Source organism: Bos javanicus, chromosome 1 (genome assembly GCF_032452875.1).
Source record: "Bos javanicus breed banteng chromosome 1, ARS-OSU_banteng_1.0, whole genome shotgun sequence".
Taxonomy (NCBI): domain Eukaryota; kingdom Metazoa; phylum Chordata; class Mammalia; order Artiodactyla; family Bovidae; genus Bos; species Bos javanicus.
Genome location: NC_083868.1, coordinates 136,903,463 through 136,920,008, shown reverse-complemented (window position 1 = coordinate 136,920,008; position 16,546 = coordinate 136,903,463). Strand labels below are relative to the sequence as shown.

Below are 16,546 nucleotides of genomic sequence, written 5' to 3'. Positions count from 1 at the left end.
GCCATAAAGGAAAGGATATTTTGCTGCCTGGGCGTCAAAAGAAACTCCAGATATTTGTCCATTTGGCACACTTATTTTAACATAATAATTCTGAAATACTCATTTTCATATTGGCTTCTGTTTAAAAAGAAGGTCATAGCATTAAACTACTAAATGCTGAAAAATGAAATATAGTCTTTGGTATTAAAGTTTTTAGTTTGAAATTAACCTTAGGAATATTAAGTGGTTCTTGCCATTGCCTGAAATTATAGTGTATTTTTTAAAATGTCAGCCCTACAACCTCCTCTAACCAGAGATGATGTAGGTAAATTAAGAGAAAAAATTACTACCCAATATTTCTCATACCAGTGTGACTATTTTAATAATCCTTATCGCTAGTATAGAAATTTATAAATCCTGAAGACTAAATCTTGACTAATCCAAAATAGGGACTTTGGAGAAAGTTTGCATGGTTTTAATTTTAGGATTGATTGTGACATTACTGCTTTTTTCTCACTGTGACCTCTTCAATATTAATCCACTAAAATTTATAATCAGAGCTGTAGAGTTTACAAACATGTGGTGCTGTGCATGTGTGTACATAAGAGTAGAGGCCATAGGTCTCCCTTCTCACTTTCCCATCACCTGCCCTATGTTGGCTATGGAGAGAGATACCTAGAATACGGTCTTAGTCTCTTCCAGATCTTTCAAGCTGTAGCTTCTAAGTAGGAGTATGTTCTCATAGACACCCCAAGAACTTTACCTCTTTAAATTCTGCCCAGAAAGTTTACACAATACCACCTTTTTTGTATGTAAGAATTGTATGATTAAAAAATCTGCCTTATTTTTTTCTAGCTCAGAGTAAGCTTACTTAAAATATGACCTTGAAGAATAGGGAGATATGTAGGTTATAAGCGTCCCTAGGAAGGCATCATCTAATTCTTTTGTCCTTGAGTGACCTTCACATCCATTGACCTTACTGGATGGAATAAAAGACTGCAGGTGGTCCTTGATGTACTAACAGCTGTGGGTCAAGTGGTCTGTGGTTAAAATACACAAGAGAGAGGGATTTATCTTTAGAGACCTAGAGTTTCTTTCAAAATGATTTGGGTCCTCAGCCCCACCCTCATTTCCTAATATTATAGAAAAAGTTCAGGGATTAAATAGATTTCTGTCTTGCCTTTCTTTTTACTGGGATCCTTGTGGTGGCTTCTGAATGAGTTGTGAGAAGCAGCTTTGATGAGCTGTAGAGAGTGAAGTTTAGCAGAAGAGAAAGGTTTGGATTTGTGAATTTTTTCACATCCTTGGTCCAGCTCAAGGGGCAGAAATTCTAATAAAGCCATCAAAGTGGAGGGTGGTATAAATCCCACCCTGGAAAGGGCCTCAGGTTACTGTGTCGATTGTGAAGGTCATTGCTGAAGCCTGCAGTCACATCAGTCAACATAGGACAATCTGGACTAGTCCTGAGCTGTGTTGGCCCCCAAACAGTCCAGTTCATAGTGCATCATCAAGTTGGTATGTTCTTTTGTTGTGAAAGTACTGCCAGCTGAACTGATGTGTATTTATTGCTCGGGTTACCGATTCTTTTTTGTGTTTGAACTTTTCTGTTGATGTGTTGCATGTCACTGTTTGATAAAAGGGGCAAGTACTTCTAATAATGATCATATCTCATTATGTGAAACTCCATGGAGTGTACACAATGTTGTATTGAATTGGAATTTTAAATTTACTCCATCCTGCCTTCAGTCTTGAGAAGATTCAGATTGTACCAAGCCCCTCTCTAATCAGTTTGCAAATAAAATAAGGTACCATGAGAACAGAAGTCATCGCCAGCCCTTTCTTCTGATATGTGGACTTATTTAGGAGATGGAGATAAAGTTAATTACTATTTCAAAATAAGATTGGAATGACCAAAAATACATTTATGATTTTCTTCGTGGCTGCTGAGAAAATGTCATTCAGTCACATGCTCAGAGTTTGGAATGAAAATTAAAATATTCTAGGCCAGATTACTCAGTGTTAATAAATTGAGATGAGACTGACTCCCTAGCTTGGCATATTGTTATGTCTTGTGATAAATGTTCATCAAAAGTGCCTCAGTGGAACTTTTCCTGTGGTGTGGATTAGCTGTATCTGCTCACTGTCCGGGGCCCTTGTTACTTAACCATTTCTTAGGTTCTAGAAGAGCTTGGTGCTGACAAGCATTTCAGCAGTGAAAATCCTCAAATTTCCTCACCTAGAAAATCAATAGAGAAAGAAAAAACAGGGAAAGGAAGAGAAACAGGCCAAGGCGAAGATGATTTAGGAGCTGGGATTGGAGATGAAGAACTTTGTACTGTACGCTTAATTATTCTACTTAATTAGAGGCAGGTAGAATAGTTAACTTGGCTTCCTAAGGTCGTCAAAGGGAGAGAGGGAGTGTTTCTTGGGCCTCTCATCAGACTAGTTCATTAGATCTTTGCACAGTTGGGTTTTTTATTACCTTTTGTTTTTGTCTTTATATGTGTCCAAGACTACACAGTGGGAGCCATGTTAGGAAAGATTTCCTAAGGTCAGTGTCAGTTTATAGTAGGGCACTGCTGCTGAGGCAGGGCTTCCTTTTTCTTTTTTTTTTTAATTTTCCCCACTGAAAATCCCATGTTCATTTTCACCAAAGCCCACACTCCTTTCACTACTCCATTGTGGTAGCCAATTCCGTCTGTGGGATTCTTTGTTGATTTTTATCTTTTCTCTTCCCTCTTAACTCCAGCAGCCTTACACGGTGTGCCATGCACCCCATTTCTGGCAGACCCTACTAGACCCTACTCTTTGCTCCCACAAGTCTCTGGAGAAAACACTGCCCCATCCTAGCAGCCTGTAGCTTCCTGCCCCTAGAAACCAGACATGTCTGGAAGAGGCCAGAGATGTGAGGGAGAGAGCATCTCAGACTTCATTTAAAAAAATATCAGGAATTGACCTGTCTTTCCTAAAGAGGCAAATGGTGGCACTAGAATTTGATCTCCCCTGGATAATCCTTCAGGGTCCATCGTTCACAGTTTATATTTTAGCCCAGAGGTTCCCAAACTTTCTCAGTTCACAGTGCCTTCATAGCTTAGTGATTTTTTTTCTTTATCCCTAGACCAAAAGAAATAGTAATTAATTTTATTAAGTAGTTACATTCAAACAACTTGAGAGTAATCATACAGTATCCAACAGATGTCACTGTGTCTCCAGATTTAAAATATTCAGTGGTGTCCTGGAATTTGCCCCAGAGTGCCTCAGCATGTAGTCTGAGAACTATATCCTTAGTCCGTTTTCTATATTTAGCACTCATGATTTGGTCTCATAATCAATTCGTTTGATGTGAACAAAGTTGAGCCCACAATCAGAAGTGCTCAGGGACTATACCAATCTGGAGTGTTCAGGGGGTTATTCTTAAGGGTTTATTCCCTAGCAATCTTGCTGCTGCCTAGGGTCCAGAGTGGAACGTTGGCAGGAAGTAATATAATGGTGTGGCACTGTAGCTCTGAACTGCCTGTCAGTGGGATGTGTCTCTGCCTGTCAAGGGGGTGTGTCTCCTGTCCTCCCTACTGTCTCTCCTGAGCAGTCTATATAAGGCCTGGTGTCCTGATTAATTGACAGCAGGGGTTGATAGATGTAAGCCCACCATTCCTTAAAAAACAGAAAATCCTTAAGTTTTCTAAGTTCAAAGTTCCAGGTGCCTGGGCATTCCAGGTGGCATGTGGCAGTTCATGCAGGCTGAGTTGTCTCTGGCTGCGTGTAACCACATGCTACAGTGTCTGCTTTCTTCAAATCCTCAGTACAAATGCTCAAGAGGTTAAAAAAAAAAAAAAGATAAATCTATATTGTTCCCTTTTGTCCTACTTCAGTCCCTATTAGACCTTAGCCTTTCAGCCTGCTCTGCTGTTTGCACTTCCTTACAACTTCCCTTGCTGCTTATATTTCTTTTTTCCCCTCAGGTGTCTCTCCTTCCCTTCTCACTGGCAGCAGCCCCCTTCACCTCAGGAGCGGACTTTAGATCCGCTCCACCAGGCAGCTTGCTAACTTCTGTGTAGCTCTCTGAAGCAGGTAGAGAACCATTTTGCTAAATGCATGCCACTTCCTCTGCCTTTCTAGTCCTAACCCTTCAATGTTCCCTAGCCGTTTGCTTTGTTTCCTATGATTTCAGCTAAAAATATTGCTCAATATATAGTATTATGCTATAGTACAGAGTCTTTTACAAATACTTTGTACAGTTGTGCAATGATTCTGAGGTGTAATTAAATGTCCCTGCAGTGTTTTAAGTTAAACTAGAAGGCTATATGCTCATAGGACACATCTTAATAAATGCTGGGATAATGGCATTTTTGTGCACTAGAGACTTAAGAGTCAAGACATATAAAACGAAAATACTAATACCTTTTCCATAGCATTCATGTTTTGACCTATGACTAGGTGTCCAGAGTTTGCCTTATCTTTCTCAGAGACCCTTGTTCATTTGGTGTTATTTGTTACAGTAGCATTTTTGTGCACCAAATGAAAATATGTTTAACTTAAGTATAGATGGAAGTGTTTTTGTTGTGAATTTCATCAAGTATGACTTTTGAATGGGCTAACTCGAGTACAGAGTTTCTTTCCCATTTTTTTTTTCCTCATTTGACATTAGCTATATCCTTCAGTGCCCAGGATTTTTTTTTAAATGAACTTTTCAGATGTGAGAAGGGAAAATTTTTCCATGTTTCCTCACCAGTGTTACTGTCTAGCATAAATTTTGAAATGATTTTTAACTTTGTCATATAGTAAAGGCAAACCATGAAAATGGTGTTGCAGGTGTTTGTTAAGATTTTGTTGTATGCTTAGATAATCCTAAAAGATTGCATCAGGTCCTTGTGATGGGATGCTTGACCTGGTTCTCACATTTTCATAAAGGTTGGTGTTCTCACATGACTGCTCTTTAGAAGGTTTTCCTTTTCTTCTCTTGCAGGACCTGGAGTTGCTGGCTACCTTACTGCAGGGACATCCTCATCAGTCATGTCCAACTTGCCGCCTCCTGTAGACCATGAGGCAGGTGACCTTGGCTATCAGACGTGAAACTTTCATGAGAGACAATAAACGCTGAAAGGCCAGTGCCCTGTCCACATTCCTCCAGCTGATCCATTGAAGAAAACTCTTAACTGCCTTTCTCCTGGATTCATGACAGTGTTATTCCTTTTTCTATAAATATATTTTTATTTAGGAAAAAAGTCAGTGATTCTAATTGTATCACGTTGTAAGAAAGCACTCTGTGGATCAACCTAAGTGGGTACACAAGAATTTTTTTTCTTGATGTATGTAAGCACATTTTGTTCCTTTATATCTGTTTACAAGACTGTGAATCAAAAAGACAAAGCTTTCTTCCTAGTTTTTATAATGTTTTTTCGAATTAGTGTGACTGTGGGTTGAACTGCAGTCTACAGAGGTTGGGAAATCAAAGTCACTGAGCCCCCAGAAGGGCATCCCCCTCTCCTGCCTCAAGTCTGCCTGGCTGTTCGCCCATCGTTGAACACTTTTAGGTTCTGTCCTTGCACCTGTTCACTGGTACCCTCTCCTCAATCATTTAACCTCCTCAGAGCTCACAGTACTCGTTGATATATATAACTGGCTTTACCAAATTGAATGAAAAAGGAGCTTGTGCAAAAAAATTTAAAAACAGATGTCAAGATGTTATGTAAGAGATTAGTGTAATTGTGAAATGTTCTATACATTATCAAATATATAAAGCTTTCTATATTGAATGTACATTATACAGATCATTCATATGTGTACATAAAATTTTAAAAATAAAGGGAATTGACTGCTTTGTTAATGATATCCATTCTAGTTTAATTTTTCCCTTTAAAGACCTTACATTTTTATTTCTAAGATAGATTTAGTAGTGGTAGTAAACACAAACTTTGCCTCACATTTCCAATATATCATACAGATAGCTACATTGACATACCTGATCATTCCTAAATCCCTTCATTAATATTTCAGCACATCTATATTTCCAGGCACAGCATCTCATTTATTTTTCACACAGTATTCAAGGAGGGGTCAAGCTGTTAATAAATAGTTTAATGTGTGTGACACATTAATTACAATATTTTTAAGAGGAGAGATTTAAAGAGGGAGAGGAGGTTTCAAATAAAGATTTCAGCATTCAGGTCATCTTAGGTGATCACAAACTACAAAGAAAATATAAACATGTAAAATACATATAAGAACCAAGTTTATTACAGAGTTGGTGTGCAAGAAGAGCTGGAGTAGACACTTAATTCCTATCATAACTTACTGATTGAAAATTGTACATCAGATTTATTATTTCTTGATTTAAAAGATTATGGAGTTATGCACCCATGTAAATATTTTAACGTATAATTAGGATTTGTTTCTAAAAGGCAATAGTTTGTCATAAAAATATGTTCATTGAGAGATATTCTAACAGCTGGTTTTGAGTAGGTGTTTTAAGAGAGCATAATTGAACACAATATATTTCCTTTAAATACTAAAGGAACATGGATATTGTGGGATAATTATAATATTTAAAAGTCAATTTAAATAAATATGTAGTTGTTGATGTTTGAATATCAATAACAGCTCATCTTTATTAAGCATTATACCAAACATTTTATAAAGTGTTGTACATGCATAATTTCATTTAATCCCCAGAGCAAGTCTCATTTGATATTAGCTATATTGCTGATATAATTCCCATTTTCCAGGTGAAGAACAAGAAGCTCAGAGAGGCAACACTGCTCAGAGGCAAACTTACTGAAAGTCACATTATTAGTAAGTAACAGAGTAGGAAATCAAAACTTACTTTTACTTGACACTATTCTGAGCCACTGTCTGGAGGTAACCATAATATCAAATAGGTATATGTGACTAGGAAGAGTAAGTTGCTTGTTTTTCATTTTTAAACTGTTTTGTTTTGGGTTTTTTTGGCTGTACTGTGAGGTATGTGGGATCTTAGTTCCCCATCCCGGAATCAAACCCAGGCCCCTTATATTGGGAGTGTGAAAACCACCAGGGAAGTCCCCATTTTTAAACATTTTTATTGTAAACTTAAACAGGTACAGAAAGTCTTACTGAAAAAATTAGTTTAATGAATTATTATAAGGCAAATCACCTTTGACCTCCCAGCCAGGTGAAGAACTTTGCCAGCCTTTCCAGTAGCCCCATCATGTTCCCCCATCAGAATCATCTCCCCTCCCTCCAAAAGTGACCTCTTGTCTGACACTTCCTTGTGTTCATTAGTTCATACCCGACGTGTACATCCTTGGACACCAGAGTGGTCTTGCTATTTTTCTTTTTTAAATTTCTTTGAGTCTGTTAATCTGGCTACCCTTCCATCCCTTTTCCCCATCACTTGTCTGTTGAAGTCCCCAGGACCATCTAGCTTGTTGATTTTCCCACAGTTGGAAATTGCTGATCAGACTCCTGATGCAATTCAGCCTTGTCCTCTATTCTCTCTGTGGGTGGAGGTTTTATCTGAGGTTTATGCATGGGGAGATTTGCCCTGAGAAGAAAAAGTAAGACAGCATGAGCCAGGTAACAGGAAAGTAAGTATAGAACATCTGGAGGGGTAGGATATTGTGGTGTGAGTGGCATATAGGGATCCAAAGAGAATGTAACCTGAGATCCAGGGAGGAGCCACTTGAGCCCTGTGCTGAGTGCCAAGCTGAGGCAATAGCATCACAGCAGGCCTCAGTGTGACTCACAAATGAGAGCTGTGCTTTTAAATACAATAGGCTGTGATCAGTTTGGTGTGTTTGTTGAGGGGGAGGGTGGTGAGAGCTGGCAAAACTGAAGGACACTAATAACACACAGCCCATCTCAGGAGCAATGCAGGGGACGAACACTGAAATGGGCAGAAGACCACTCCTGGATGTCACCTGTAAGCCTGAATGAGGATTGTCACTAGATGGTCAGCTCAAGAATCCTTTTCAGCCGGGAAATTCTACAGTCCCTTTCCTGATGCATAAGTTGCCCATTATGTGATTAAATGTATCTAAATGCCTAAACTTTATTAGGATTTGGGGAAGAGCAATTTGCAGAAAATATTACAGATAACCTCAGTCTGTTTCTGGCATCCCATTGATGAGGAATTTAACTTCCTGCTTGAGTTTTTAGGAATGCATGTGTGTTAAGTTGCTTCAGTCATGTCTGACTTTTGTGACCCCGTGGACTGTAGCCCGCCGTTGGATTTCCCAGGCAAGAATACTAGAGTGGGTGCCCATGCCCTCCTCCAGGTCATCTTCCTGACCCAGGGATTGAACCCGTGTCTGTTACATCTGCTGCACTGGCAGGCGGATTCTTTACCACTAGTGAGCGCCACCTTGGAGGCCCCCTCCTATATGATATAAACTTTCCTTTTAGTGGCCTGAGGGCTGTAAGCAATGAATGCAGACTTCCTTGGGCTTATTCCCTTATCTATAAAATAATGCTGATCATCCTCAACCCATCCTTCCCAGGGCTGTTGTGAGGATTAAATACTGCTGTGAGAAAAGGTTGGTAAATGTGAGGCCTGACCCAAGTGATAATGTTGAGCTGCTGTTTCAATAGCAGTTCTTATTGTTTTCATTCTTGGGATCAGGAAGAGGGTAAAACAAATCTCAAGGACCTTTAGATCAACCTAAAGGGATTTGTAATTTTTTTTTTTAAGTAGTTATGTTGCTATATAATTGCCAACTAAAAAGTCATTATCTTGGCTGAAGAATCAGAGATGCCATAATCTTTGGTCAGCAAGGCCATCTGTTTCCTACAAACTGAAACATCTTTTCCCTTGGTCTGCTGCCTGTTTACCAGTAGATAAGGTCCAAGAAGCAAGAATGACTTAAATTCACTTCCAAATTGAGAAGCATGCCTGACAACCAAGTTGAACGAAGAGTTCTGTCCTAAAACTAAAACACAGACTGTTTACGCAGTCAAATGAGTCTCGTTGTAAATGTAGAATTCAGTTTGGAGTGCGTGGATTAGAAAAAGCTAGAGAATCCTGAATTCCCTGGGAAACTGACATCTAGCAGGCAGGGCTGCCTGGACAACAGCAACCAGCCTCGTTTGCATTTCTATATGAAAAGACCAGAAAAACCTTGACCTGCAAAGGTCCAGTGGGTGGATACAGAGGGATGGCAGTCGTGCTGATCAGGGAGCAGCCTCTGCTCGGCTCCACTGAGCCCACCTGAGGGCAGAGCAGTCACAGGGTGCTGAATCAAATCCTGATTTCATTGTGAAGTTGGACTTTAAAATCTGGGCAACCCATTCAAAGTTTTTAAAACCAAATGGGACATGCAGATTAGATTTGACACAAGAGTTTCAGTTCCCTTAAAATGAGATCAAAAATAGTGGTTACAAGGAGTTGGATGAATGTGCTTTCTGTCTAATGACTTAATTGTTAAATCATTTGTATTTTTAAGGGACTGAACTCCTGTTACAGTATGGGGTAGTTTTACCATCAGGTGTACTCAGGCTGCTTTTATGAAGAGAGGGAAGAAGACTTCTGAGAAGCCATTGTTATGAACTGAATGTTTGTTCCTCACCCCTACAAACTCATGTTGAATCCCAAAGCCCCAGTGTATTTGGAAGTAGTCTTCAGCAAGTGATTAGGGTTAGATGCGGTCATGAGGGTGTAGCCCTCATGATGGGATTAATAAGAAGAGACACCAGAGAGCTTGCTCTCTCTCCCTGTGTGCAAATAAAATAGTCATGTGCTCATACAGTGAGATGGTGGCTGCTTATAAGCCAAGAAGAGGCCTTTCATCAAGGCCTCAGATGAAACCTACCTTGCCAGAACCTTGATCTCAGACTTCCCAGCCTCTAGAACTGTGAGAAATAAATGTCTGTTGTTTAAGCCACCCAGCGTGGTATTTTATTATGGCAGTCTGAGCTGACTGATGTACTGGTGCTGACTGGAGGAGCAGTAGCAGAAAGGAGAGTTTGCTCATAGATTAGCAGGACAAGAGCTTATCAGAATAAGAGCCACCTGAGCATTGATTGCACTTGGTATAGATTCAGTTTAAGTACCTTTGTAAGAACTGACAGCCTGTCATGAAGTTGGGAAGGCAAACTGCTAAGGCTGGTCTGCAGCACACACTAGAATTTGGAATGGACATTGGGTTATAGGGAGGTAACTGGTGGCCCCGGGGACCAAGTGTGTGTTCCCTGTTTTGTTGGTTTTCTTAAATATGTGTTAAAATTTGAGTATCCAGGTTATATCAGAATCACTACTGGATGCCCTCGGACCTAGGTCTTGAATTCTGTGTCTCACTGTGGTTTTGTGTCACCCAATCTTTAATTGATAGCAAGAGAGGCAGCAAGTTATCTTGGAATCAGCATAGGTCCTGGACTTGGGGCCATCCAGGCAGTGATTCTAGCCCTCACCTAGTGACTGCTCATCTTTAAATGGAGATCAGTAACACTGGTCTCTCTTCTGTAGATCCTAGATAATAGATGTAAACACTAACACCTCCTTGATGGTGCTAGCCTCCTAGACAGTGAGATGGTGTGAGAAGAGAAAACACTGGCTTACCAGGCGGAGTCTGATGCTGGTCATCGATTTCTTCTCTAAAATGCCTAGGTTGATCTGGTCAATTAATATTTCATTTAATATTTAATACTTTCAGTTAATAAGTGTCTCATAAAAGATATAGAGCTTCCCAGATGGTGCTAGTGTTAAAGAATCCACCTGCCAGTTCAGGAGACACAAGAGACATGGGTTTGATCCCTGGGTTGGGAAGATCCCCTGGATGAAAAAGTGGCAACCCACTCCAGTATTCTCAACTGTAAAATCCCATGGACAGATGAGCTTGGTGTGCTACAGTCCATGGAGTTGCCAAGAGTCAGATGCAACTGAGCACCCAAAAGATAATATAAGCCATCTATGCAAAGATGTATGAAGGTACATATTTTTAAATATACCAGAAAAGTCGGTCCCTCTCTAACCCCAGTGCTAAATCACTTCTAAGAATTCTAATCCTGTTTCTAACAAATAACTGGGCTTTTTTTCATGAATCAGACTCCTCCACTGGGAACATCCAGGACTCTCCTCCTCACCCACGCTTTCCTCTTGCTAATGCTTACTGCATATGTTGTCTAATATGTCATCTGGCATTTAGAGGAAAGAACTTCATGTCTAGACTCTCCATAATTTTCAAATTTAGGGAGTAAACAGTGGGACCAGGTTATTGTGGGCTCCAGGGCTCCACACATTCAGGAAGTAGGATGACTATTTTAAAAAGTTTGTTTTTCCATCTGGCTTACAAAAGATGTCTACATTTCCACCATTTTTACAAAGCCCGAACTTAGGGAAATGACATAAGAGCTGATAGACGCCCAAAAATGTTAATGGAAAGTTTCAGTTATATATACAAAAAAGAATTCATGTTTATGCTTCTATTTTTTAACATTGAAAAAGTGTATGGCTTCTATAATATGATTATCTGGTTACTCTGTGTAAATTTTTGACACTTTTCAGTTACTTTTCAGTGATTATATACATAAATCCTATGTCTGTGAGGAATATTCTCCTCATTTCCCTGGCACCATCAAAGGTGGCAGTATCTGTGAGCAGAAAAGGAACTCTATGTTCTTAACCTCTGTTTCAGGGAAAAGTTTATGAAGCTTGAGTCAGTGAAGAAATGAGTCATTTATCTTCAAATAAAGGTCATATGGAAGTAATTCTACAAATATTTGGTTGTGCATAAATTTAGAAATTTAAACTCAGGCCCTACCCTCACACTAATATTTTACAGGACTCCAAACAGCCCCTAGTATACACTTCCCTAGTGTCCCAGCATTCCAAGACAGGAAATAGATAATATCCTCTGACTTTAAATGCAAGAGGTGGGCAGATTATCTCATTAGCCCTAAAATAAGTAAGGTGAGTTCAGAGTATTTATGGACCTCTTGAGAGCAAAAAACCATCATTTGCTACAGAGCTGGATGATACCACACTCTTCATGTGACAGAGTGTCCTAGAGTAGCTCGGTGTGGTGGAAAACCTTTGAAGTCAGACCTCATTACATTGAATACCGACACATGTACACCTCCAGGCAGGAGAGTAGAAGCATGGAAGAGGCCAAAACTGGAAAGAAAAAAAGGCAGTTTGGAGAAAATGGACGAAAAAGGAAGAAGGAAACATTGGAGAAGAAAGCTATTGTTGGTTAATAACCTCAGAGATAAACATTGCATCCACAGAACAACAGAATGCCACTTCAAAAAAATACTTTTTCAGAGAATTAAAACCAGGTGTTACAGATTAAGAAAAAATTAAAATAGCAGAAATGAAAAACAATTGAAGACACTGAGAGATAAAGTTGAGGAAATTTCCTTAAGAAGCAGAGTAAAAAGATAAAGATGGAAAAACAGGAGATGAAAGTTAAACAAGAGGCCCAGTCTAGGAGGCTCATTATCCAAAAATTCTAGATCCTGAAAGAGATACTACTTTTTTAAGGGAGATATTATGGACTGAATTTGTGCATCCCAACCTGATTCATATGTTGAAATTCTAAGCTTCAAGATGATGGAATTAGAGTGGAATTCTCATGAATGGGATTAGCACCGTATTAAAGGGACCCTAGAGACCTCTTTTGAGATTTTTCTGCCATATGAGAACATATGAGAAAGCAGCATTTGAAAACCAGAAACAGCCCTCAGCAGATGCTCAATCTGCTCGTGCCTTGATTTTGGACTTCCACCTTCCATAACTGTGAGAAATAAAGTATGTGTAAGTCACCCAGTATATATTGTTTTGTTACAGCAGCGTGGGCTAAGATGAGCAGAAAACATAATCAGAAAGTCAAATTTCCCAGTGCCCAGCCCAATGGATGAAAATAAACCCTGACACGTTCATGTCATTGTGAAATCTTACAACATGGAAACAGGAAGTTTCTATAAGCTTTCAGGGTGTGGCAGGAGAAGGGGAGAATATGTCTCAGACAGGAACAGGAATCAGGATAACACTGGATTTCTCGATAACACTGAATGTTACAAGACAAGGAGGTGATGCCTTCAAAAGCTAGGGGAAAATGATGTCCCAGCTGAGGATTTTAGATCCAGCGACACTACCAGTTAAGTGTGTGTGTGTGTATATGTGGCAGGGGGTGGGGGTGGGGGGTGTAAATTAAGACATTTCCAAATAAACAAGGTCTCAGATTTACCTCCCATGAATGTTTTGTAAGAAGCTCCTGAAGGATGTTTTCTACCAAAGTAGAATAACCAAGAAAGGAAGCAGGAGTTCTCCAAATGGTGGTGAAAAGAGATCCCAAAGTAAGGTAACAGTTTGTAGCAGACTTAGAGCATGACCAGACTAGACCAGGCCAAAGCAGGTCAGAGGCTTGGGGAACAGATTCTTCAGGAAGATGAAACTGATAGACAACCTGTGTGTTTGAACATAGAGGAAGGAGGTTGATGTATCTGAGGAATATAGGAGAGTCAGACAGAAAAATAACCATTGTACATATGACCCATTAGATTCTGAGTGGTACTTAATTATAATGCCAATATGATTATATTGGGAGAATGGAAAAACAGGAAGGATACATGTGAGGGAATGTAAGTTTGATGGGGGGAGAAGGTGAATGACCACTTTCAGATCAGATTAGTCACTCAGTCGTGTCCGACTCTTTGTGACCCCATGAATCACAGCACGCCAGGCCTCCCTGTCCATCACCAACTCCCGGAGTTCACCCAGACTCACGTCCATCGAGTCGGTGATGCCATCCAGCCATCTCATCCTCTGTCGTCCCCTTCTCCTCTTGCCCCCAATCCCTCCCAGCATCAGAGTCTTTTCCAGTAAGTCAACTCTTCGCATGAGGTGGCCAAAGTACTGGAGTTTCAGCTTTAGCATCATTCCTTCCAAAGAGATCCCAGGACTGATCTCCTTCAGAATGGACTGGTTGGATCTCCTTACAGTCCAAGGGACTCTCAAGAGTCTTCTCCAACACCACAGTTCAAAAGCATCAATTCTTTGGCGCTTAGCCTTCTTCACAGTCCAACTCTCACATCCATACATGACCACTGGGAAAACTATAGCCTTGACTAGACGGACCTTTGTTGGCAAAGTAATGTCTCTGCTTTTCAGTATGCTATCTAGGTTGGTCATAACTTTCCTTCCAAGGAGTAAGCGTCTTTTAATTTCATGGCTGCAGTCACCATCTGTAGTGATTCTGGAGCCCAGAAAAATAAAGTCAGACACTGTTTCCACTGTTTCCCCATCTATTTCCCATGAAGTGATGGGACCGGATGCCATGATCTTCGTTTTCTGAATGTTGAGCTTTAAGCCAACTTTTTCACTCTCCACTTTCACTTTCATCAAGAGGCTTTTTAGTTCTTCATCACTTTCTGCCATAAGGGTGGTGTCATCTGCATATCTGAGGTTATTGATATTTCTCTCGGCAATCTTGATTCCAGCTTGTGTTTCTTCCAGTCCAGCGTTTCTCATGATGTACTCTGCTGCCGGGGACCAGCCCCAGCTGATCCAGGGTATTCGAAGGAGAGATGGCGTAGGCGAAGATCAGGAGACAATTGCTTAATTAAATGTTAATTAAGGATATAAAGAGTAATAGAATGAGGATAGCTCAGTGAGGAAATTTAGTGGAGAAAAGCGGTTGAAATAAGGATAGCTCAGTAGGAAAATTCAGTGAAGAAAAGAGACTGAATAAAATTCCAAAGCAGGGAATTAATGTCACCTACGAAGGCCGCAGGCGTCCTCCCGTTCTCCCGAAGGAGAGGAGACACTAAGGCCTCCCCGGTCGGATCTTAGAAGCCCAGGCAAAATTAGTAGGCTTGACAAGCTTCCCTGCCTCAGAGGAAAAATTCAGCCAGAAGGTGAAAGAAAGAACGACATGGGGACACCAAATTCCGGTGAACAAAAGGAGATACTTTATTTTCCAAAGCAGTTTTATACCTTAAGTTGTGCATAGAGGATAATGGGGGAAGGGGTAGAGGCATGCAAAGACAGCAGTTCCTGATCCTTGTCGAAGTCAGGCTTTCAAACTTATCATATGCAAAAGTTTAGGTGATTTACATCATCTTCTGGCCAGGAAGCCTGTTAACATTTTAAGAAACTTATTTTTCTCTAAAGGTGATTATTCTAAAGTCAGGCGCCAGCCTCCAAAAAGCATTGGATAAAGTTGCATTCCTATAGGGCAAAGGTGAGGTGGGCTCAATCAAGAAAAGAATTAACTCAAGGGTCAAGGTTACAAACATTGAGGCTACTACTTACATTTCTATACACCCATTATATCAATCAATACACTGCCAAGGACACAGTAGGTAAGGAGTATGGAGACTTAGCAGCAAACATTGGCCCAACAAGTGAAAAACCCTTCACCAATACAATTTCTAATCAATCTTTTAACTACTCAAAGGAATCTGTGTTTAGACAGTTTAGAACATCTCCTGCCTCTCACAGTTGGGAGGCTCTGAACAATCACATGTTGCCGGAAAAAACCTATTCAGGCAGGCTAGAGGACTTCCAAAGGAGTTTGTAGGTTGAAACACTGTCACACCCAAGAATTATTAACTGGAGCTGTAAGCTAACTCTTTTTCAGAGAGAGGTAGTGGGGGACAGCCCCCCATAAAGTCAGAGGTGTAGGTGACAGCACAAAGCAGAAAGTAGGCAGACTCTGGTTTTGGGGGTAGATTGCTCGAGAATTTCCAGGGAGACTCCTGAGGCTTGATCCCGCCTTTGCGTATGTCAAGCCTCCTTCCTCATGACCTTTGCCACGGGCGGAGCTGGCTCCCCACATTCTGCATATAAGTTAAATAAACAGGGTGACAATATACAGCCTTGACGAACTCCTTTTCCTATTTGGAACCAGTCTGTTGTTCCATGTCCAGTTAGTAGCTAAAACTAGAAAAAGAAAATCAAGGAGTAGCAATATAAGTAGATTCTCAGGTGGCTCAGTGGTGAAGAATCTACTTGCCAATGCAGGAGACTTAGGTTTGATCCCTGGGTTGGGAAGATGCCCTGGAGGAGGAAATGACCTACTCAGGTATTCTTGCATGGAAAGTCCCATAGACAAGAGCCTGGTGGGCTATAGTCCATAGGCTTACAAAGAGTTGGACACGACTAAGCAGCTGAGCATGCATTTGAATAGTAATATTTTCCAAGTCAAATTCCCCAGGTGTGGTCATTGTATTAGGGATGACATGATGTCTGCAACTAATTGTGAAATACCACAGAGAGAAAGAAAGAGAGAAGAGGACAGAGAGAGAAAGAAATGTGAATCTAGATGAGAATATACGGGTGTTCATTTTACTCTCTGAAATTTTTCTGAAGGTTTGAAATTTTTTCAAAGTAAAACCTGGGAGATGAGTAGCAGCAAAGTTGGATATTTAGAAGTAGGTAGTCACACTTAACAATTAGCTTATAAGTTTTACAAGTTTGCCTGTGGGAATGGGAAGTTAGCATGTTGAAAGGGTGGGAGGATGAACCCTGATGTTTTTTATAACTAGCTTTGATCTGTTGAATTCAGACATGTACATTTTTTATAAAAAAAAAAAAAGTTAAATTTAAAAAGTCAATACATATTAAGGAGAAACTAAAAATCAGTAAAACAAAAAC

General features: G+C 40.2%; 1 protein-coding gene across 3 annotated transcripts in view; it reads left to right on the top strand.

The window, feature by feature from the left end:
* The window catches only part of DNAJC13 (DnaJ heat shock protein family (Hsp40) member C13), a 162,681-nt gene extending 156,873 nt beyond the window's left edge, over positions 1-5,808 (top strand). For 2 of the 3 annotated variants that reach the window (XM_061421290.1, XM_061421295.1), the window contains one exon: positions 4,943-5,808. In XM_061421290.1, the coding sequence (XP_061277274.1) occupies positions 4,943-5,049 (107 nt within the window). In that variant the 3' untranslated portion in view covers positions 5,050-5,808. Of the gene's footprint in view, positions 1-3,938; positions 4,048-4,942 lie in introns of all 3 variants that reach the window. The other variant, XR_009737291.1, reaches the window with a different exon arrangement.
* Positions 5,809-16,546: the final 10,738 nt, after the last annotated feature.